This window comes from Corythoichthys intestinalis, chromosome 11 (assembly GCF_030265065.1).
Source record: "Corythoichthys intestinalis isolate RoL2023-P3 chromosome 11, ASM3026506v1, whole genome shotgun sequence".
Taxonomy (NCBI): Eukaryota; Metazoa; Chordata; class Actinopteri; order Syngnathiformes; family Syngnathidae; genus Corythoichthys; species Corythoichthys intestinalis.
In genome coordinates, this window is record NC_080405.1 from 4053333 (window position 1) to 4078330 (window position 24998).

At 39.1% G+C, this 24998-nt stretch overlaps 1 protein-coding gene across 3 annotated transcripts in view; it reads right to left on the reverse strand.

Annotated features, from left to right (window-relative positions):
• uvssa (UV-stimulated scaffold protein A) overlaps positions 1-24998 on the reverse strand; it is a 95421-nt gene that overhangs the window by 50530 nt on the left and 19893 nt on the right. For all 3 annotated transcript variants that reach the window (XM_057849510.1, XM_057849509.1, XM_057849508.1), the window contains 3 exons: positions 24292-24762; positions 10367-10476; positions 7796-7924 (listed from right to left, as the gene is read on the reverse strand). In XM_057849510.1, coding sequence (XP_057705493.1) covers positions 7796-7924; positions 10367-10476; positions 24292-24762 — 710 coding nt within the window. The remainder of the gene's footprint in view (positions 1-7795; positions 7925-10366; positions 10477-24291; positions 24763-24998) is intronic.

The window sequence follows — 24998 nt, forward strand, 5'->3', positions numbered from 1 at the left end:
GTCCAAACTTTTTGCAAAGGGGACCAGATTTGGCGTGGTAAAAATGTGGGGGGCCGACCTTGGCTGACATCCTTTACATAGAACAATATACAGGACTGTCTCAGAAAATTAGAATATTGTGTATTCTAATTTTCTGAGACAGTCCAGTATATATTGTGATCAAATATTTTCAAACACAATTTAAACTGTGACGTTTCATATGGTGATATATCGTCAAACGTTATATTGTCGAAAAACTAGTTCAAATGGACCTTAAACGTCGCCAATAATAGAAGTCTGTGTACCCTAACAACTTCCGGCTTACGTAACGTAAAAATAAGTAATATAACGAGTCTGATCTCGTAATTTTACTCATGTAAGATTAAAATGTATGACTTGATTCGTGTAATATTACAACTTTTCTCTTGTAATATTACGACGTATGACCCAATTCCCCCAGTGGTGGAATGTAACGAAGTACTTCGTTACTGTGCTTAAGTACATTTTTGTGTAGCTGTACTTTACTCGAGTACAAATATGACGTATTCTTAGTTTTACTTCACTACATTTTACTGCAGGTATCTGCACTTTTTACACCACTAATTTTCAAATTGTCACTTGCGTTACACGTTACTTTTTGTTTTGTTTTGTTTTTTTCCTCAATGCGAATTGATAGTTTTGTTTTCATGCCTCCGGCACAATCAATAAGCCGTGCAACGATACCGTAACTAAGCACTAGGGCAGGGGTGCCCAAGTCCGGTCCTCGAGAGCCCCTATCCAGCTTGTTTTCCATGTCTCCCTCCTCCAACACACCTGAATCAAATGATCACCTCATCAGCAAGCTCTGCAGGAGCATGATAACGATCATGATTATTTGATTCAAATGTATTGGAGGAGGGAGACATGGAAAACAAGCTGGATAGGGGCTCTCGAGGGCTGGACTTGGGCACCCCTGCACTAGAGGCAGCAAGCAAGATTGGGTAGGTGAACACATTATTTTTATAGCCCTTTACAAAAACCTGAAAGGTCCTCAAAGTGCTTCACAAAAGCGATAACATATTGACCAATTAAAACCAGCACACTCTTGAACAGTAGGTGGTGGTATGAACCTGATAGTTGCTTGAAATCCGCCATTAAGCTATACTTTGGGAGTTTTTGAGCTTGTTACGCTTCTGTTTACACTGCTTGTTTTTTTCCATTCTGCATAGCTCATATTATATATACACTACATATATCCGTATATATATGATGATGATGATGATGATGAAGCTTTTTTATTTCGAGCATGCACAAAAGAAACAGAAATACAGTATAATTCAAAATAACAATTTGCACTCGAAGGGAGTGGGAAGAAGAAAACTTATTCAACTCCACCTCTGATCTCAATGTCCAGCATCCTTATTTCATTGGATACGCCTGTTCACACAATGAAAGCGAGAGAAGAAAAAAAAAACAAGAAACTCCCAAAAAACTAAACCAATAGACAACAACCAGACCAAACAAACTCCGATTTGGTTCATTAAAAACAATTGTCATTAACCGATGGACAAAAAAATCAATACACATTGTCAGCAAATGATAGGAGACTGTGACCAGACAATATTTTGATTTTTTAAAAATATTTTGACTATGCTTGAAGCAATTGTCTAAATTGTTTCACTCCACATACAGACACACAAAAACGTTTGCTGCACCTGTTGATTTATTCTGACCAAGCTGCTTTCCAATTGTCCCATAGCCTTTCCCAGCTTGGGAGCTCAACAATTTTTTTCTATGGTGTCTTTCGAAAGCTCTCTGGTCTTGCCCACCGTAACAGTTGGATTGTGACTGACTGTGGGATGCACAGGTGACAATATTGAGCTCAAACGTGTGGTGGTTGGTTACTTATGGGTTAAAGGTGGACTTTTTTTGTTTTGAGTCGATTGACAACTCTTTGAGTTTCATAATTATTGCTGATTCTCAGGGGTACAAATACTACAAATGATTTTTTTTTTTTTTTTAAATCATACAATGTGATTTCCGGATTTTTAAAAAAAATTATTTCTCTATGAGTGGAAATGTATCTATGATTGAAGTTTCAGACCTCTACCTATTTTCTAAGTGGGTGGAATTGCAAAATCACAAGGGGTGCAAATACTTCTGCTCCTGACCATGGACGGACGGATGGACGGACGGATGATCCATATGTATATTACATTTTTGCATCAAGACAATTTTCAAGCAAGTACTTTTGTACTTTTACTTGAGTAATTTTTTTTCTCAGATACTTTTACTTTTACATAAGTATTGTTTTGCATCTGTATCTGTACTTTTACTTAAGTAAAAAAAAGTGGGTACTTCTTCCACCACTGATTCTCCAATCTTGCGACTTTAATCTCCTCCAATTTTTGGACCATTTTCAAAGTCCTATTTTTATTTATTCTTTTGGATTTTTGTTAACTGGATGTTGAGGAAGGTTCCAACTTTAGCAACTGAAGTCATGTGAATGAGAAAGCATATTTGATTGGCTGCTCCCTTGTCGTCGCAGAAATCTGTCGCAGCCATCAACCCGGCCACTCCTCTGCAGCCAATCTGGTCAAATGGCGACAACGCCTGTCGCGAAGCTGCTTGTCGCCCTTATACGCACGATGACACTGACTTTGTACGGCAACCCATTGCGCGACGAGAAAAAAAAAAAACGCAGCCGGTCTGAACGCAGCATCAGAAATCACGCCGACATCAATGTTCATGACTTGTAACTAGGTCACGAGGCGGTGGACATTACCGGACTTCAGAGCATGTCTAAAAAAGGCTTTAGTGTCAATGAACCTGACTGTTCTTTGAAAAGTCTTTACCCCCACCCTATAGAAAATATTTAGCTTCAATTAGAACACAAAAAAAGAAGAGCCAGGTCACGTCATCCAAATCAGTGTTTGACCTCACAAATTCACTTCTGAAGGAATGGTCAAAAGTTCCTATAAACACGCTCCTAATCCATGTGAAAATCCTCCCCAGAAAAGTTGAAGCTCTTATTGCTGAGGAGGAGACCAAACATCATATAAAACCCTATGGATTAGGGATGGAATGTCAATTAAAGTGCATGTGACACGAAAAAGCATGTTTATTTCATAATACACGCGGTATTTTATGCTCCTGAATGATATGGACCGCTTGGATGTGTGTGGAAGCGATCGCTCTATTTATTTAGTTTTTTGAATCCCGCGCCATGAAAATGAGCGACTTCCGGCTTCGGTCTTGCATTGAGGAGGAGGGCGCTGTGACGTGTACGGTAGAAGGCATCCTCTTTACTAAACAGCCGTACTGTTGTGTATGAGGACTAAGGATTCAGCTGATTTTGCGGATTAATACGTTTATTTTTCGCATCACGCCAGCCAAACGGCTGCAGAAAAATCTTGCTTTATGAGGGAGAGGCGTGAGCGGCTTTTTGGAGTTTCAAAAGGTTCCCATTCACCGTGGATATTGGCCAAGCCCTACTACTGTGGGACCATTGGACTTACGAGGAAGTGAGTAAACATCTTGTTTTGTATTATGTCAAATATTAATACAGTGATTACAAAGTAAACACTACAAACTTTCTTTAAATAAAGGACTACTTACGTTTGATTATTGATAGGCATGTAAAAAGCTTTCCTCGTGCACATTAACTGCACGTTAGCTGCACAACAACTGCAGCCGCCCTCCTCCGGTGAACGAACTGTAAATTGCTCTCCGCCGGGCGGTTTGCCGATCCGCAAAGACAATCGACAACCCAGTCGTCATGTCAAATAATCCGGGCTAGTTATGTGTGATTTTCCGCTTCGAAGATTTAAAAACATCACTCGGTTCGGGCATGTCGGCTAGCTGTCACGCCTCTTGGTTTGTTTACATTCTCCGAAGCCGGGGAAGGGAAATGACATATGTCCGATTTAGGTGTCATAAAATATCGTTCAGGAGGTGCGACAGTAAAGGTGAAGTCGACAGTTTTTACCATTACGGAGTAATTTTGCCATGTCGTACTGAATAAGTGCATTTTTATTATTTCATATTCCATTTAGCACAAGACTTATTTGTCATACTTGGATAAAAAGAATATCCTGTAAAAATATTGTAGTAGAGAGACAGAAACAATGACATTTTGCAACTCTCTTCGTCGCGTTTTCTTCGTTATGAATAGTTCCCCATCGACGGGCTGACTGGTCCTTCTCAAGCCATTTATTTAGCTATTGGGGAAAAATACTTGGATAAAAAGAATATCCTGTAAAAATATTGGAGTAGAGAGACTGAAACAATGACATTTTGCGGCTCTCTTTGTCGCGTTTTCCTCGTTCTGAATAATTCCCCCTCAATGGGCTGAATAGTAAAACCGATGAGCCCATTCTCCCGCTGACGTCATCCACCTGTTGGGCACGCTAGAGCCCTATAATAGTTGGCGTGGCTAACCAGCAAATTAAAAGACTAATTTCTCGTCATCTGCGCTTTGCTAAATTGTTGTATATAGTCGAATCGTCTCAAAATATGATTCTAATTCACATAATTATGCTAATTAAGACTTTTTTTCTCCTGTCGTATGCTCTTTAAATTCATAAGCGAGTCACGGTCTGCGAGTGAATCATTTTTGGCAAAATTGTGTATTTCAACCTCTTGCTGCACTGCGGTAACAGGTAAATGCAACTGTATGCTGGATGTGATTCTTGAAAATTTTGATTAATTTGACGGCTTTGTTTACACGGAGAAGCTGCAATCTAATATTCCCTCTATGGAGTTGAAAATGAGTATGGATATGTTAACAAGACTAGAGGTTCAATTTAATCACCATCCAAACAGCACCGTATATCAAGTGAACACTACAGTATTTAGTTCAACTAATGCCAGCCAGTAGTTCGCAGTGCAGTTATACAGCTTAAAATCCAGTAGACTTTCTCAGAACATCCTCCTCAGGCCGGAATATAACATACATGGTTTTGTTTTTTTGTAATCCTATATTTTATATTTATATTTTTGGGATCGACAAAGAAGTAGATTTACTACCTGTCATTACACTGGACTACAAAACACTGAAATATCTAGACAACATCGACTGGGAGTCACAGTAGTCTAACTGATCAATGAAGGACTTCTATACTCAAGTTGTTGCCTTTTCTTACAATAGTTGTAAATATGATGGTACCTGTGCCTCAGCTTGACATTAAAGTGTGCGCGTTAGCGTATTTGCACGTGTATAGAATGAATTTATACCACTTATAGATTCAGTTAAAATCAAAGGTATCACAGAATAATGTTCCGTAACTTGCAAAACATTTTGTGGTATTTGTTGTACAATGCTACCATCTACTGGCCACATGCATTATTATATTTAAATGTTGAGCCCTTTGAGTGAACGGGGAAACTTTCAACAGGATAAAATACAGGCAAGATACCAAGCAAAAATCAACTGCTCATATGCAAACATTGACCTTTGACAGATACTGCTGCTCCATCTGTATGGAGATGAGGCATCACCACAGGAATACAGACAATGACCAAAGTATACTGCTAAGGCACCTCAATTCCATGCACCTGAAAGCAAGACTTCTGTAGGAATTGCAAATGAGTATAAAAACAACAGCTAACATTTTAAATGGAAGAAATTATGAATGTGAAAATGAAAAAAAAAAATTTTTTTTTAAAAGATACTCATATAGTGTTTCCGTAATGTAAACGAACTGCACCCTAGCAACCAAGCACGTGCGGGGGGGGTGCTTGAGTACCAGACCCTATGCCTCTACATGCCCAAAGTGCTCCTTTTGAATGGGCTTTTTTTTTTTTTTTTTTTGTGCATATGTGTTTGCTGCCCGACTGTGCAGGCACGCCACCGAGTACTTTATTGGAACCTCGAAAACACCTTAATTTTTTTTTTAAGCCGTCTGTGTGCCGATAAGCCAGCGCATCATCCCCCCCCCCCGCACGCTGTTCCTCCACAACCTGGGTGGGTGGTGAGAAGTCTGAGGACATCTGGTGGTTGAAAACAAACGGTGTTACCCTATTAAACAGTGTTCGAGCAAATACTGTAATGAAAATTCTTACACCAGGTTTATTGTGGGGATCTTTAAAAAAAATAAATAAATAAATAAATTCTCTTATTTAGTTTTCTACTTTATTGAATTACCCCTCTCCCCAAGGCTATTTCGACCCGTGTGTCTCTACTCTCTACAGGCAACCACATTTGTCCGTTGTCTTCACAACATTACCTAGAAAGATACACATCTATAAGTTCTCTAATAATGAAATAATAGTTTTGAAAAAACTGTGCTGATGCGGGCTAAGTGAAAATCTAGTTTGGTTTGTGCTCAGATGAACAATAAGTTGAGTAAGAAAATTTTGATATAGAGGTTGAAGAAAGAAAAGAGGCAAAGACTGAGTCACAGCCAGAACGTGTTGATGACAGTGTTGATTTCTATTCACTGCCCCCCCCCCTCTTAATTAAAGTCTGTCATAGTCACAGCCAATTATACTGTAAAGCTGGTTAAACTGGAAGTTACGTTGTTCTTGGGTGTATTAAATTTTTGTTCATGTGCCCCTTTTGAGCTATGAGCACCTGCCCCTCCATCAGCTAGCAACTGTGGGAGTTGGGGAACGGTCAAAACTAGGGATGAACCGAAAGCAAAATTCTAGGCCAAAACCGAATATTGGAAACATCTGGCCTGAAAACCGAAACTGGAAGGCCAAAAAATACACATGCATATAATTCTTTAATTTTAACTTAATATTTAATTTTATATAGTTATATAATCATATATCATTTTGATTTATTATATTATTTAATATTATTTTTATTTTATTAATTTCCGATCAATATCTCACGCCTCCAGTTGCTAAGCTAAATGAGATCTCGATGTACATTTGTCTGAAACTGTAGTTCAAAACAAAATTCCGTTTTCGCCGAAACTAGTAAAACTCTTTACTAGGCTTTTACAATCTTTCCTGCTCCTTAAAAGAAGACTGGGTGTTTTCTTTTGAAACAAGTGGAATCGAGCGAAAGCCAGGCGGGTGGTCCAAGTTCTAGCAGCGACGAAGCCGAGCAAAGTAACTCCCGGCCAGATTAAATGGCAACTGGCAGAGGGGGTGAGAAAGTCGCGGGAAAAAATGTGACAAAAAGAGTCGTGCCACGTACAAGTATTGTATCCACAGTATGCAACGCCCACTCTTGCACCAGTTACACATGAAACAACCAATATGGCGTGCCAGGTTACCAAAGGGTTGTGCAACAAAATATTAAGTTATGGGTACCACCATTTATGTCCAGAGATGTACTGCACAAAACCAGTAAAAAGGATTGAGAGTGTAAATATTATTATTATAATGTAGCGATAGGCACTACAGTTTAAATGTACCAAAAAATTAGAATCAGTCCACAGTCTGGTTGGCAGTTACCTCCAGCACAAAGGACTGAAGTCACATTTGTCACAAAGCGGCAATGCCTACTTTTCAAATTTTGTGTGCTGTCAGAGGTTTAAGCAAATTTGCGATTCGCGATTCTTTGAGCAACTGCCGTTTACATCAAGGTAATTTGTACTTGGTGTTGTCTTGTGCTTTAACAAGAATAGCAATAATCAAGTAAATACATATTTTGGGATTAAATTTCTTATATGTAAGATGAATTGTTTGGCCAACTTCCACTACAAAATTTTAAAATTGGCCTGAACAGTTGTGTGTAAGCACTTAATTTAACAGTTGAAAGCTACAATTATTCAAATAAAATAAAATTATGAACTCATCAGTTAGTCACAAAAAAATAAACTTAATATTTGATTTACATTTTACATATCAAAGTGTCGTCCATAAAATGATCTTAACTTACCATTTTCTTAATGCCCCTCTTGGATTTAATGTTCAACTCGCTCAATTTTAGCAGGGATGCTTCGAGAGAGTTTTTTATATCCAGTGATCTTGTCAACAAATGTTGTTCAGCTCCTGACCTAGTGAAGATCTATGAATACACAAACACAGTAACAATAAACACAAAAACAATTGTGGTCCTCAGATAACTCCAGATGAAATCACACTACAGCACTCAATATGAAAATGTTCTGCTAAACCATTTGGTTGATCACATTTTCAGTCACTGTATTTTCCTGGCTTAGTTGCTGAATGAACTCAACCTGATTGGGTTATTTCAACAATTTGCCTGATGGATGCTATGCATAGAGAAAAAAATCCCTGGAGGCCACTATTTTAGACAGTAGGACTTTTCACTTATCCTGCTTTTTGCAAATTTTCAAGGAAAAAAATCACTTGTGACCCGTAGACAACTTTTGGCTGTACTTTAAAAGGCTAATTATGTTTCTTCCAACATAGTATTACCGTATTTTTTGGACTTTAAGTCGCAGGTTTTTTTTCTCCATAGTATGCCTGGGGCTGCGACTTATACCGTGGAGTGATTTATGTGTGAAATTATTAACACATTATTATATCATTTTATGTTATTTGTTGTTGTTTAGTTTGGTGTTTTGGAGTGACACTGATGGTTTGGTAAACTTGTTACCATGTTCTTTATGCTGTAGTTATCTGGATAATTCTTAATAGCTAAGTTACGATAACATACCGGCCACGTTCGCATTTTGTTGTTCATGCAACATGTAACATTATCAAACTGTACACTTATTCAGCATGTTGTTCTCTAATTTTATGTTAAATTGCCTTTCAAGATGACATATCTGTTCTATGTGTTGGATTTTCTAAAGTAAATTTCCCCTCAAAATACGACTTATACTCCAGTGTGACTTATATATGTTTTTTTCCACTTTGTTGGGCATTTTATGGCTGGTGCGACTTATAGTCTGAAAAATACGGCATATCAACATGTTCCTTAAAGGAATTACAGTGCCTTGCAAAAGTATTCGGTCCCCTTGAATCTTGCAACCTTTTGCCACATTTCAGGCTTCAAACATAAAGATATGAAATTTAATTTTTTTGTCAAGAATCAACAACAAGTGGGACACAATCGTGCGGTGGAACAACATTTATTGGATCATTTAAACTTTTTTAACAAATAAAAAACTGAAAAGTGGGGCGTGCAATATTATTCGGCCCCTTTACTTTCAGTGCAGCAAACTCACTCCAGAAGTTCAGTGAGGATCTCTGAATGATCCAATGTTGTCCTAAATGACCGATGATGATAAATAGAATCCACCTGTGTGTAATCAAGTCTCCGTATAAATTTTTGGCCAGCACTGTATGTTGTAATTTCAATCATTTAGACAGGTTTAATGTAGGGCTGTCAAACGATTAAAATTTTTAATCGAGATAATTACAGCTTAAAAATTAATTAATCGTAATTAATCGCAATTAATAGCAATTCAAACCATCTATAAAATATGCCATATTTTTCTGTGAATTGTATATATATATTCTGTAAAATAAATTGTTGGAATGGAAAGATAAGACACAAGATGGATATATACATTCAACATACGGTACATAAGGACTGTAGTGGGCATTTCACTCTACTGTCATTTAAATCTGTCTATGCTGTCCTCACTCCGAAGCGTCTACTTTTTCCACAGCTAGACAGCTAGTGAACGACGCCTTAATAATCAGACTTCTTCCTTTTTCATCTGATTTATTAATAAAATGGCCTCAAACCATTGTCCTCTTTAGACAGTCTTAAAACAACCCAAAAAAGTACACAAGCACTGCATTAGCAACAACGTTAGCTTAGCACGCTATACAGGTTAACTAAACATGAACAAAAAACGTCTCATACAAAAAATATAACATTTCGCTTACTAACATAATATGTACATTCTTTACAACAACCATACTTACGGGCAAATCTTGTCCAAGGATCATATAAGCACAACAGAGACGTCGTGCAGCCATATTGAACTGGCAAGAAATCAATAAACCATGTCGCAAAACGACCACAAGAGTTCGCTGTTAAACAGCGCAAAAAGCCTTGCTGTAAAACTTACCAAAAGGCAGAATACTGTCTGAGCGGGACATGTGCGTTAATAGCGTCAAATATTTTAACGTGATTAATTAAAAAAATTAATTACCGCGCGTTAACGCTTTAATTTTGACAGCCCTAGTTTAATGTTAACAAGGTCCGAAACGATTAACTGGTTAGCAAAATAGTCGACTAATTTGCTAACCGATTAGTGTGTTGATTAATCGATTGTTGCACCTCTAGCTTACATTCACTTCCACAAACAATGACGAAAAAATGGCCCGTCATTAACTCAAAATTTTAAGCAGAGTCAAGTGTCATAACAAAACTGAAATTATCACATAAAAACAAACAAAATTTTCAATTCATATCATGATTTTTGTGAAAAGTATTTTATTTTAATAGTTTTTGTAATGATAAATTCATATTATTTATATTAACATACAACCTATTAAATGCAGGGACTCGAAACTTTGTACAAACCTGAACCCAACGACGCACAGCCGGTAGGTGCTTTGTCATGAGTAGTCTTTGAAGATCTAACAATGTAGAAACTACAGCTTCATTATCCTCCGTCTCCTCGACATGAAAACCTGTGTGTAAATGATCAAAATACGTACTGTTGGATTTTTTTACGTAAAACAACAATTAAGGGTGCACAATGTAGGATTTGCACTTCAATTATTCATGAAATGGCCATATTACAGTGGTACCACTACATACAAAGTTAATTCATTCTAGGACCTTGTTTGTAAGTCGAAATGGTCCTATGTCGAACGGAATTTTCCCACAAGAATACATTATAATTGCATTAATTTGTTCCACAACCCAAAGACCTACACTAAATTCTTAATAAATACTGATGTTACTATTAGTGCTGCAACGATTAATCAATTAACTCGAGTATTCGATTAGAAAAAAAGATTCGACTAAAATTTTGCTGCTTCGAGTGTTCGTTTATTTAAAGCCGCGTTGTAATGGTTAATTTTGAAAGTGTTTGTATTTAGTTTTATTGATTTGGGTGAATACGCTGCCTTCTAGTATGCCTCATTTCACATGGCTGAATCCAGCTGCTCCATTTTAAGACCAAAATAAGCCAAGTTTTAGTTTGAGCTAATGTTTTTTTAATGCATTCGTTATTTAGTTTATACGTATATTGAGCCGTTTTTTGTAGGAATATGTGTCTGAACCATTTGTTAGGGACATTGTAAAAAAAAAAAAAAAAAAAAAGAGCGTTTTACAGCATTTGAGCTAGCGGCCTTATGCTACGTAGTTAGCCAATTGGTCTTTTGTTGTACGTAGGTCCTTTTTTTTTTTTTTTTAATACCGTTTGAGGCTCAGCTCAGGTATTTGAATTTTTCATGTTTCTTATCCGATTGCTCGATGAGTCGAACTAACTAGTTCATCGATTAATCGACTACTAAAATAAATGATAGCTGCAGTCCTAAATACTATTGCAAATATTAATTACAAAGAGCAAAACAAATAAATTAGGAATAAAAATTGGAATAATAATCATATAATAGTAATAATAATACCTGTAATAATGAAACATACTGGGTTCGAATGCGACGAATGTGTTTGAGTGGTGTACCTGAACACATCGCGTGGCTGACTTGATGGAGTGAGCCTTTTTACCAGTGCTGAAACGATTAATCGATTAACTCGAGTATTCGATTAGAAAAAAAATATTCAAATTTAATTTTGCTGCTTCGAGTATTGGTTTAATTAAAGTGGCGTTGTAATGGTTTGTTTTGAAAGTGTTTGCATTTAGTTTTATTAATTTGGGTGGATACACTGCCCTCTAGTCTGCCTCATTTCACATGGCTGAATGCAGCGGCTCGCTGTTAAGACCAACATAACCCAAGTTTTTGTTTGAGCTAATGTTTTTTTTTTTTCCAATGCATTCATAATTTAGTTTAAAGGTGTATATTTAGCTGGTTTTTGTGGGAATATGTGTTTAAACTATATGTTAAGAGCATTGTAAAAAATGTTGGCATTTTACAGAATTTAAGCTTGCAGACTTTTGTTATGTAAATTAGCCAATTGTACTTTTGTTGTACATATATCCTCTTTTTTTTTTTAATACCGTTTGAGGCTCACATCAGGTATTTTAATTTTTTATGTTCCTTATCCAATTACTCCATTATTCGAATTAACTAGTTCATCGATTAATCGAGTACTAAAATAATTGATAGCTGCAGCACTACTTTTTACTTTCATTTTGTTTACTTGCTGCGGGGGACACTAGGTTTGTTGTGTCGCACAAGTTGATGGAATAAATGATTAGAAACCTGACAAAGCTGGCGATTTCTTTGGTGATGTTACCACAATAATAATTGTAACCTTAACTTATAAAGACTGGCGAATGAAGGAGGACCGCCAAAATAGACAGTCATGCTGTATTGTTGAATCATATTTTTGTATCATATCCATCTTTATGTCAATGGTAAGCATCACCTTTTTCCTTTTTTTTTTCACCACCTGCACTAACATTGTTGAAACCCATGTTGTTTTCTCTCACAAGAAAATATGCCGTGCCTCTGTCTTGCGGAAAAACAAAGAAATTGCGGTGCTGTCATAGATCCTCGTATTTAGAGCATGTCGTCAGATGTCGAGGTACCACTGTATATGAACAACTAGTGCTATTAGGATAATTTGTTATTCATTTTGATTTAGAAATACAGGTAGTTCCCAGCTTATGACGTACTCGACTTACGCGATTTCGACTTTACAATGTCGGACTCTCTTCCACCATTTTGTCTTCAGTATTTTTTTTTTTTTTTTGTCGCATAAACAGTACCTTATGTCACTTCACAGTATCTTAATTTTTACTTTATTAATATGACGTGTTCTTTCCTCACGAATCGTGAAGTTGTTCAGTTACAGACAGCGAAAAAAGCAATTGTGCTTTTTGAAACATTTTACTTCCTTCACTTTTGACAATTTATAAAGCTGTAACATACATATGCACACTTATGTTCAAAACGACACGCATTTTAAAAATAAAACAAGTGGTGTTAAAAGGTACCTTGGATAGAAAGACATGTAGTTCTTAAAAGATAAATGTTACTACGAGTTACAATAATTTGAAATTAAAACTAGAGATGTCCCGATCCGATATTTGGATTGGATCGGACGCCGACATGGGCAAAAAAATGCGCATCGGTATCGGATCGGCAGACACGGAAAAATTCCGATCCAGACTTCCGATCCACTTTTTTTTGAAAATCCGGTCCGGGTTTTCCAGCGCCCCGGTATACATAATCCATTCCGGTTTTTGCTTCGGTTTCCCTAAAATCCGGTCCGCATTTTATGGCACACCTTCAACACACTACATTACCGTCTCCCAATTTACCGAGAGACTTTATCGGTAAAAATGTCAGCTGTGTGGGATCATTTCACCTTAAAGGACAACAAAGACGAAGAGGCAGAGTGCAACATATGCCACAAAGTCAAGCGTGGTGGTAAAGCTGTAAGAAGTTTTAATACAAACCAACCTAATCAAGCATTTAGCGACATACCACCACAAACAATATAAGGAGTATTTTAAGAAAACCGCAGACAAAAAGAAAGGTCCTACGCAACTAACACTGGCAGAAACTTTTGCTATGCGTGACAAACTGGCACTCGACAGTCCCAAAGCCCAGGGAATAACAAGAGTCATTGCAAGAATTCATTGCAAGAAGAAGAATCAAGAATTCATTCTGGATGACGAGCCATTATCTCTCTTGAGTAAAGATGCACCATCCAACACATTATGCTGCATTCCAGAGAAGTGGGAAGTCGGATTTATTCCACTCGGATGGTACCAGTTCCGACCTCAAAGCGTTCCAAGCAAATGTAAACAACAAAGATGGCTGATCGCGACATGGTGTTTTTTATTTTGGCCATCCAAAGACATTTTGACCTCCAGCGAACCTGCCTTCCTATAAGCGATCAAATAGTAGAGGAAAAACGACGGCTGCGTTATAGCCCACACTGTAAACTGCCTTTTTTTAGTTACATCCTTTGCTGATCGTCAATATAAAAACATAGCACAACAAAGATAATTCACTGTATGAGGAAAAAAATACATGGCGTCTCAAATAAACTTGAATTACTTCATTATTGTGTTATCATTCGTTTTCTTGAGCGCCATTTTGTCCAGTGACGTCAGATTGAAACAACTTGGAAGTCGGGGTAGTTATTTTTTCTCCGACTTCGCGACGTGTACCTCCCAGTTCGAGTGGTGTTCCAATTATATTTTCCTAGTCGGAGGTCGGAAAAGTCCGACATCCCACTTTTCTGGAACGCAGCATTAGAACCACGGTACAATATGCCCAGACGTCATTACATCCTTGAGCGATTCTGCCATGGAAGATTCGAGAACGATTCACAAACATCCAAATTCCGATTATTGAAATATGTCAAGTAAAGCGGAACTAATACACAGCGGGGTCTTCGGGACGCAATCAGAAACGGACCGCATTGCGTCCCGAGGGTAAACATCACGCTTGTCTAATAGATATCATATGTATGTAGAACTAAATGCACAATGACAGACTGGACAGCGTTAGCAACAAATGCATTGAAAACTAGGTGCGTTAGTAAACAGTCGCCATCTTAAAGCAGGAGACTTCCCTTGTAGGCTGTTGTTGTGAACCTTCCAAGCGAACCTAATTAACTTTTTATCTAAAATACTCCTAAATCGGCAAATTCTTGACTTGAATCCATCTTCAAAACAGTTTTAAAACTTTCACATGTCAAAAGTAGACAGAAGGGAAATTATGGAATAACGGGAGCAATTTTAACAACTTTAACAGTTGATTCGCAAAATTGAATTAATTGAATGTAGTTTAAAGCTGCTGATACAGAATGGGGACTTGAGTAGTTTATTTACTTTTTTAAAATGTTAACTTGAAACTGAAATAGTCGTTTATTTAAACTTGAGAGGCTTTTTATACAATTTTTGTAACTAATGCACAAAACATTAAAAGCATCTAATAGCTTGGGGGATTTGTGGGATTTTCCACTGACACTGTGAAGTTTGGGGGTGGGTCAGTGATGCTGTGGGGCTGTTTCGCTTCCAAAGGCCCTGAGAACCTTGTTAGGGTGCATGGCATCATGAATGCTTTGAAATACCAGGATATTTTAAATCAAAATCTGTTGCCCTCTGCCCGAAAGCTGAAGATGGGTCGTCACTGTGTCTTTCAGCAAGACAATGACCCTAAACATATGGCCAAATCTATACAGAAATGGTTCACCAGACACAAAATCAAGCTCCTCCCATGGCCATCTCAGTCCCCAGACCTTGTTTTGTTGGCAAGAGGGGGTTGTACAAAGTATTAACACCAGGGGTTCTAATAATTGTGACACACATTATTTGATGTCAAATAATTTTTTCTTTATGTGGGATTTTTTTCCCCACTGAATGAATGCACTTGTATTGAAGGTTGAATTTTTCTCTTTTTTTCCATTAAGGTCCCATATTATTTGAATTAAAAAATATATATATTAGAAGCTAAAAAACACATCTTTTTCAGGGGTGCCAATAATTATGGAGGGCACTGTATGTTAGGAATGGCTTACTTTTAAATGCATTTTTGTACAACTTAGGCATTTACTCTGTCAGTAATTGTTGCCAAAAGTTTACCATTACACAATGCCAGAAAATCTGTCTTTATTTACCGTAATTTCTGGACTATTGGGCGCCCCAGATTACAAACCTCACCCATTACATTTTTAAAGGAAAAACCATTTTGTACATACATAAGCCTCTCCTGCCTATAAGCAGAGTGTGCCCACTTAGTAACAAGAGATATTGACAAAGAAATACACAGTTTTCAAAATTTTAATAACACACCTTAACTTTTCGTTCCAAACAGCGCCAGCAAACACGGCAGTTATATAGCAGCGGTACGGAAGTTACATAGCATCAACACGCGGTACAGCACTAATTGGGCTGGTCATTAAAAACATAAAAGTCTTCGTTAGCAATCTTCATCTTCCTCCTGTGCACTTAAACCATGGAAGTCTTCACCCTCAGTGTCATATATGAAGACGCTCAGATTAGAGGTTAGATCTTTTGCCCGAACCCGAACCCGACTCGACCCGAATGTTAAGCATTCACGTTCGGGTCGGGCCGCCGTGCCGGACTAATAAATTATTTGTATTTTTTTAAAATGGAGAGCAGGCTCTCTATATTGCGCTTTTGCTTGTGCACGCACGCACATGAACGCCGTGGCGCCACCCGCTTTTTCTTCTTGTCCTCCCGCTGTAGCACTTGCGCACGTCCGAGGCGCCGCCCTCTTTTTCATTTTCTCCTGCTCTGGCGCCTTCCAACTCCACAACTCCTCATCCTCGTGGTACTTCTTTTTCAATAACTAGCAGCGAGAAGTTAAAAACAAACTGAAGATGGGGGAATGGAAGACGCAAGAATGCACCGGTAGGAGTGAGGTGTGGAAAGAATTTCAATTGATCGTGGAAGATGCAACAAAAAACTTCATCGAATGCAACAAATGCGGCACATTGTTCTCGTACGACAGCAAAAACACTAGCACCTCGATGCTGAGCAGGCATCTTAAAAACTGTACGCGCCAAAAAGAAACTGGTCAAACATCTTTTTGTTATCCTTTGTTTCGAGGGCCGCACCTCTTCGTGCAAAGCACAACATAACGGAGAAGTGCGTTGACTTTTGTTGCAAGGACCTAAGACCATTTTCAGTGGTAAACAGCGAAGGTTTCAAAAGTCTGCCCCAAGAACTGATTAATGTTGGGTCAACAAAGTCAAAGTGTTGTGCATCCCTGCAAGCAGCAGCAGCAGCAGTGAGAGAGTTTTCAGCGCTGCAGGCCGCACAATAGATCAGCAGAGAACGTCAATGAAACCTGTCACGGTGGACGCAATCTTATTCCTGCACGACGACAACCAAAAAATATAAACACTGTAAGTAAGCCATAATATCCTGCTGTTCGAATCGCCATTTTTAGTCTGAGCCGGTCCAATTATTTCCCTTATTTCACGGGAATAAAGAGCAGGACATGAGGCCGCAAGTTGCAGACTGCAGCCAAGGCCAGCCCGCAGTTTAAAAGCTTTTATTTTATTTTTAATTTTTTAAAATTTATTTTTGGTATTGTTGTCATTACAATAAAGATTTTTTATTTCAAAGCATTTGCAGTTTTTTTTTTTTTTTTTTTGGCTGCTGTTCCCTCTCCTTGTCAGAGAGGCGCGTCCATGTGAGAACAATATCCCACACACTCAGAAATATATTTAACAAACTTTCATAGCGTTATTTCGTTGTGTAAATGCTTTTATAATTCTCCAAAAAATATGTAGACTATTTAAATATTGAGTAAACTTGCATTTTTTTTCTGACAACTGTGAATTCGTTATGAAAGACACTTTTATCTATGCACACAAAGGCAACATGTGATCCTTTTGAATCTTCTCCTCTGTGTGTCTGCAAAACCGCTTTTTTTTAATATTAAACTTTCCTAGCGTTATTTCGTTGTGTAAATGCGTTTATAATGATCATTAAAAAATATGTAGACTATTTAAACATTAAGAAAACTTGCGTTTTTCTGCCAACTCAAATAAATGAAAATAAATTGCTGCTGCTGCATTTTTTTTTTTTCCGCGTCACTCCCTCCAAAAAAATCGTGTTTTTCGGGCTCGGGCCTGCAAATCTAGTTAATAGATCGGGCCGGGTCGGGCCTCAATACCAGCGGGCCGTGTCGGGTCGGGCTGGATTTTTTAGGCCCGAACTAGGCCCTAGCTCAGATACACTTCACCACGCACCTACTCAGTCTCTCCTTCGCTGTCGCCTTCAATGTCTCCCATAATAAGGCAAATTCACTCCTGAGCCCATGTCGTCCTCCTCGTCACGCAGCAGACTGGCCCCTCGAAACCCGTTGGCAATGGCGGACTTCTTTCACACCGCTTCACGCTGCCAGGCTCCCCCGGCATACCTGTGCAATAGCTGCTCTTCGCATGAGGCGAGTCTTTGCAAACGATCTCGCGCCGCGAGTCATCAAAACTTCCCATACCAGGTTATAGACCCCACTCACATGACGTCACAACCACGCCTCCGCGCCATATTGTCCGTCAGCTCGTCGTGTTTATGCATTACCGCTACGTAAATTCCTCCTATTATGGCGAAATACTGCTGCTGTGAAATTAAACTAGCTTCAAGTTGCCATAATTTCTCGCTGCGTATCTTCCCTGTAATGTTGTACATGTCAGCGTGTCTTGTTTGGTAATATCGCGTCACATCGAACTCTTTGAAAACAGCGACTGTCTCTTTGCAAATGAGGCAGACACAGTTGTTGCGTATTTTATTGAAGAAATAGTCCAATATCCACCTATCCTTGAAGCGTCGGCCATCGCAGTCAACTTTTTTTTTTTTTTGATTGTCACCATTTTAGAAAATTGGAAGTAAAGGGTCACACGGGGTAATGTTGCTTAGAGTGCTGCTCTGAGAGTTTTTCAAAGTTTCGTGAGAATAGGCTGAGTTTCTGTGGACAAGATAGTTGTAGACATCAGGGTAGCAGATGTCAGGCAGAGACGGCGAAGACAGCGGGTCGAAAAATATCGATTTAGGCATCAAATATGGATCTGGCGAATGAATAGACTGAAGCTTTTCCACATAAAACCTTTTATGCAACGCATCCCATATGTTTACAGCGTCTGAAAGCACCAGGGCTTCCGTGAATTGCACTATAAATTGCACGACAAATTGAAACCATTAAGAAAACGGATAAACAATGACGGACAATATGGCGGCCGGATACAGCAACACGTCATTGTGTGACGTTGGTGAGTGGGGTCTATACTAATATGGCGGGGATATTTGCATGCGTTCCTGAATGCACCGCGTGACGTGTGAGGGTGAGGGAGGTGCGGGAGAGCGAGAGACGTACCTTCCTGTTGTTGTCGTTCTTCCCAAAAAATAAATTATTGCAACTTAACGAAGCGCGTGACTCTTTGACAATGTTACAGTATGATACCTCCTGTGTTGGAGCACTTTAGAGACCAGTGCTACTTGGTGTTTTCTCCAGCAATGACCATTGAGGTAAAATTGGCAGTATTATTAAGTTTTTATTTTATACCCTCATCACACTACAGCGCTAGGTTTTCACAAAATAAAGTCTGTATGTAAGACACGTCAGCCACGCATCGACAGTGGTCGTAATTAATAGAAACCTAGCACTCCGCAGCGCTAATGTCATGTGAGCGAGAAACAGTAACGTTAATCTTATTTATTAGCGCTGAGAAGTCTACTGCTTTAAGATGGCGGCTATTTACTAACGCCGCTGACTCTGTCATTTCGCATGTAGTTCAACATACATGTCTATGAGACACATCAGACGCTACCTGCTACCACCGTAGCATAATGAAGGGGTAGTTTTTAGCAACGTCGGCGTAGTTTGTAGCGGCTGTCGGCTGGAGTATGTTTTTTTATTTTTTATTTTATTGCTTCTTCCTCTACGCACGTGAAATCAGCGCCTTGTCCCACATTAAAAGTAGTCCGGGCAAAATGTGATGCTTAGAGCTGGCAAAATAAAATGATTCCACGAGGTGAATAAAATTACTCAGATCAGTTTTTAAACTCGAGTTACTCGAGTTGCTCGAGTATTCGTTTCAGCTCTATTTGACTGGTTTAAAGCTGCCCTGCCCACTATAAACACAGACCTGGTAAGAATTGTCTTGATGAGAAGAATTGTCTGATGTGCATCATGGCTCGTTCAAAAGAGCTGTCTTAAGAGATGCGATCAAGGATCAGTGTTGGGAGTAAATAACGCCGTTACGTGACGGCGTTATTTTTTCAGTAACGGGGTAATCTAACTAAATTTTCCCGCCGTTACCGTTACTGACGGTCAAAAGCGGTTGCATTACTTACTCTGAATAAATTGAAGAAACTACCAGCCATGTCGAGTCGACTCACTGCTCTGTTGATTTGTCATCCAAGACTTGGGGTGCGTTCAGTTTCGAAAATAGCGCACGTACTTCTGACTGCAAGCTGCTTGTCCCTAATCATTCAATTAGACAAAGCTTTCCAAAGTTTGGTAACGTTTCTGTGTTTGCTACACCTGATGCTAGCCTCAATCCCATCTCCCACTGTCAGCCAGCAATAATTCTGCTTCCATCTTGAAGACGGCAGACGCTTTGACGTGAATTGTCGGGAAACGAGCCTACCTGAATGCAGCCCCTCGAGAGATGCGATGGAAGTGATTGTGATTGGCTGAGGGTTAGAGTCATGTGTCGTGGTAAGCCAATCAGAGCCGGTGATTTCACAATCAAACCAAAACAGCTCGTGCGGCAAATACACACACGCAAAACAGATGCACAGACTTGGGATGGCAGAGCATTCAGAAGAAAAATTGTCCTTTAAGAGGTGGAGATATAGACACTATTTCAAGTTTGTCGAAATTAAAGGCAAGAACCTGCATGTGATGTGTAATTTATGTCCCGGGGCAAAGCTTTTGTCAACATCTGTGGTAAGCAATTCAAATCTGCTGAAGCACCTAACAAGTTAACTACCTGTCTGTTCTTCTCTATTCCACTGACTCGAATACTGCTCAGAAAATTTCAAATTCTTTGACATACAACAAGTTCTTTTTAAAGTAACGGAAATAGTTACTTTCCCTGATAACTAGTTACTTTTACTACAGAGTAATTCAGTTACTAACTCAGTTACTTTTTGGAAGAAGTAGTGAGTAATGTAACTAATTACTTTTTTAAAGTAACGTGCCCAACACTTGCCACGTTTACATGGAGCCAAATATTCCAATTACAATCGGAATATTTGTTCAAACCGAATAAATGTGTTCCATATAAACACCTCATTTGGAATGAACAGGCCCAAACTGAATGGAATTTCATTCCGATTCACAGGGGTGGAATATTCTTTTTCCCAAACCGATTAGAAGTAAAATTATATCATGTAAACAGGGAAGCGGAATGGTGTCTGGTTGCGTTCTTTCTGCGCATGCTCCGTACTGACGTGGTGACGTCACTTGGTGACGTAAGTGACGTCACTTGCAACATGGCTTCCAAGCACACGAACAGCGCACCCACACAACTTTTTAAATGAACGGCGTATCATTCTGAAGTTTTGTTTCCACTCGAAAAGTTAAAACAGCAGCTGATCTGACGATCGATCTCCATGTTTTGCAACGTGACGCTTTGTTTTGATTAATCTGCGCATGTCAGACGGCAGTTGTCAAACGTCCTTTCGGAATAAAGGCAGTCACATGTAAACGCTGGATCGGAATAGATGAAGTGACATGTAAACAGCTGATGTGAAATTTCCATTCGGAATGATTTGAATCGGTATGAATAAAAGTCAGCATGTAAACGTGGCTACTGTCAAGGATTGTTGATTTGTATAAAGCTGGGAAAGGATACAAAACCATCTCTAAAAGTCTGGATGTTAATCATTCGACAGTCAGAGAAGTTGTCTACAAATGGAGAGAGTTTGGCACTATTGCTTCTCTCCCAAGGAGTGGCCGTCCACCAAAGATGATGCCAAGAGTTCAGCGCAGAATACTCAGAGAGGTAAAAAAGAACCCTAGAGTGTCTGCTGAAGACTTACAGAAAGCACTGGCACAGCCCAATATCTCTGTGCACACATCAACTATATGTAAAACTATGACCAAGAATGGTGTTCATGGGAGGACTCCTGGGAGGAAGCCACTGCTGTCAAAAAAAAAAAACAAAAAAAAAAACATTGTTGCTCATTTAATGTTCGCAAAAAGGCACTTTCACAGAACTTTGGGCGAAATATTTTGTGGACTGATGAAAACAAAGTTGAATTGTTTGGGTGTAACACACAATGTCAAGTGTGGAGGAAAAATGGAACAGCTCACCAACATCAACATCTCAACCCTAACCCTAACCCAAACCCTAACCCTAACCACCGTGAAGCATGGTGGAGGGAACATTATGATTTGGGGCTGTTTTGCATCCTCAGGGCCCGGACAACTTGCAATCATGAATGGAAGAATGAATTCAAAACTTTATCACGATTTTTTGCAGGAAAACCTGAGGCCGTCTGTCAGACAGTTGAAGCTAAAAGGAAAATGGGTGTTGCAATAAGACAATGATCCAAAACCAAAACAACTTCAGAATGGTTTCAGAAGAACAAAATATACGTTCTGGGGTAGCCAAGTCAAAGTCCAGACTTGAACCCCATTGAGATACTGTGGCATGACCTAAAGACAGCGATTCATGCCAGACATCCCAGGAATCTGTTTAAACCACAGCTGTTTTGTAGAGAACAATGGGCCAAGATTAGTCCTGAACGATGTGTCAGACTGATCTGCAGCTACAGGACGTGTCTGGTTGAAGTTATTGCTGCCAAAGAGGGGCGGGGGTCACAAAATATTAAATGAGATGGTTCACTTACTTATTTTTCTCCCGTCATTGTTTGCATGCTATCGTCATTAAAATATCAAAACCTATAAATGTTTGGGTGGTTTTAGTTAGAGCAGACAGTTTTTTCATCTTTGTGATTTTTGACAAAGATCAGGTCACATTTGATGGTGATTTTATGTAGAAATGTGAGAAATTCCAAAAGCTTCAGATACATCCGAGTCTGCTCCTGAGTCATACAAGGTGACAGTCACTAGAGCGCAGTGTATCCTCCATCATTAAAGGTATCTTTGATCTTAAATGCATGTCGGCTCTAATAAATCACAATTGTTCTCTTGTACTAAAATATGTTGTTAGAAACACATAAAATGTTAAATCAATGGCAATATTTTATAATATTTAGTACATATCTTGACCGATATTTGGCGCCATGTTTTGCGGGCTCGGAGTGATGACGTAAATGGGAGGTTTCCAATTGTGTACAACAATTGTGTATAGCTGCCTAAACTCACTAAGTAAAATGCCACGATGTGCTGCTTTTGGATGCAATTTCCAGTCAAATGGAAACAAAGGGAGTGATGTGAGTCTCTACAGACTTCCTATTGACAAGAGGAGAAAGGTTTGGGAAAAAGCCTGTAGACTGACAAAACTTCCCAAAAACCCAAGGCTTTGTTCTCGCCATTCTTCTCCTACCACATTCGAGGCTTATGAAAGAGCTCACCGAAGCAGCTGGATATAAGCAGAGACTAAAATCAAATGTTGTTCCAACTATTTTCCCTCACAAGAAGCCTCAACGAGCTCGGATAGCGAGTGAGATAAAGCGCTAAAGACAAGAAACTCTGGCCGTTTCGGGCGTACCGCTAGTCACAGAGGAAGCTAAAAATTCACCCTCTACTGTCAGTTCATCAGGTAATAAGTGTGTCTGTTCAGTAGTCACCTAATATGAGAGATGCTGCCACTCAAACTGATCCAGACACATCCAGTGCAGGGGTACAGTGGCCAGCTGATGCGCGCCAAACACTTAATATGGACCACCCTTACAAAGCTAAACGTGAGTTGGATGTACAATACATGAGGCGCCCTCAATCCCAGGATTTGTTCCCATCAGATGACAAATTTAATGAGGACACGAAACAATTCCGATCCTGACTATCACACGTGTGCATTCATAGTTTTATTACCTAAAGTGAGAGTTTATAATGTCAAGAGTCATGAAAATAAAAATGCACGAATGACAAAGTGTTCAAACTTTTGGCCTGTACTGTATGTAAAGCACACGACAGCTCTGGATGCTAACAATCTACATAATTATATTGGAATAAGTTTGATCACGCAGTAGCTCACCTTGAAGATCTGCTAACAAAAACCGGAGTTCTCGACAGCATATACTCTCTCGCTTCGTTGTCATTGAGACGCACTTGCTGCAAGTACACCAGTTTTGCCCGACTCTTGTCTCATCAGGTATTTCCTGCTCTGCATTTTGCCTTTGCTGCTCGTCTTGTGAACGACCGACAGTGCTGTCCTGCTGCTCACTTTTCCGCTCTGGTTCAAATTGGAAGGGCAGAACCGACGACATGTTGGGGTAGCTAACAAGTGACACACTTTTTTTTTTTTTTAACGCGTGACAAGCTGAAAGTTCGGCAGCGGGCCATGTTACGTCACCACACTGCGACGTCAACAAGAATGGCGACATATCAGTTAAAATAATTTTACAAATGTTATTAAAACTAAAACATTAAGAGGGGTTTTAATATCAAATTATTATAACTCATAATAACATTTATCGTTTAGGAATTACATGTCTTTAAGATCGAGGGTCCCTTTACACAAAATACAATACTTTAGGACTTTTGGGTGGTTATTTTCAAAATTTAAAGGGTTACTTCCTATTTACACAGAAAATCAGGTAACGTCGCCAGCAAAGGAGCAGAACTCGTTCATAACCCGGGCACTACCTGTAACAGCTTTCCTAAAGTGTTTACAATTAAACACTTTACGATAAACGATTTTCCCATATCGCGCACCACGACATTGCAGTATTTGAAAATTGCACTTACCATCACTAAGGTCCAAGTCCAGACAATATGAACGGGAGATAAGGCCAGAGTGTCGGATAAATGAGTCTCCATGGAGAGGATCCTCCTCTTCTGCCTTACATCTACCCTCGTTCTCATTGCGTTTCATTTTATACCTTTGTCCCATTACCATCTCAGGTTTATCCCTACTGTTTAGCTCTTTAATTTCACTTCTCTTGCACTTGTTTTTCTTCTTTTTTCTCTCCAATTCTTCTCCATTGTTACTGTCACTTTCTCCTTTTCTCCTCATCTCCTTGCTCTCTTTTATCTGATCTGTTGTGTCATTCATCAAGTTTTTGCTACAGCAAGGGTGCTCATCTTCTAACAAACATCCAGCGCTAGTTTGTGTGGGTAGGTTAACTGTGTGGCTGTCGAGAAGGGAAAACTGAGGGAGAAGCAGCATCAAACAGGAGTCTAATTCTTTCAAGGCCACTTCGATATCTGTGCTGGAGTCTGGAAAGGAAAGAAAGTTCAAATTAGCACTGTAGAGATCAGAGTTCTTCACTAATACTTCACTGTTATTATCACTGGGCACAACACAATTTAAATAAAAACAGCAGCTCAGATCAAAGGGAAAACTGATGAAGTGTGCAGGTAAATGAATTATAATAAAGCTACAGTAGGAGTGGGAACCTCTTGGTATCTCACGATACGATGCGATTTTCGATACAAAGATCACAATAACGATG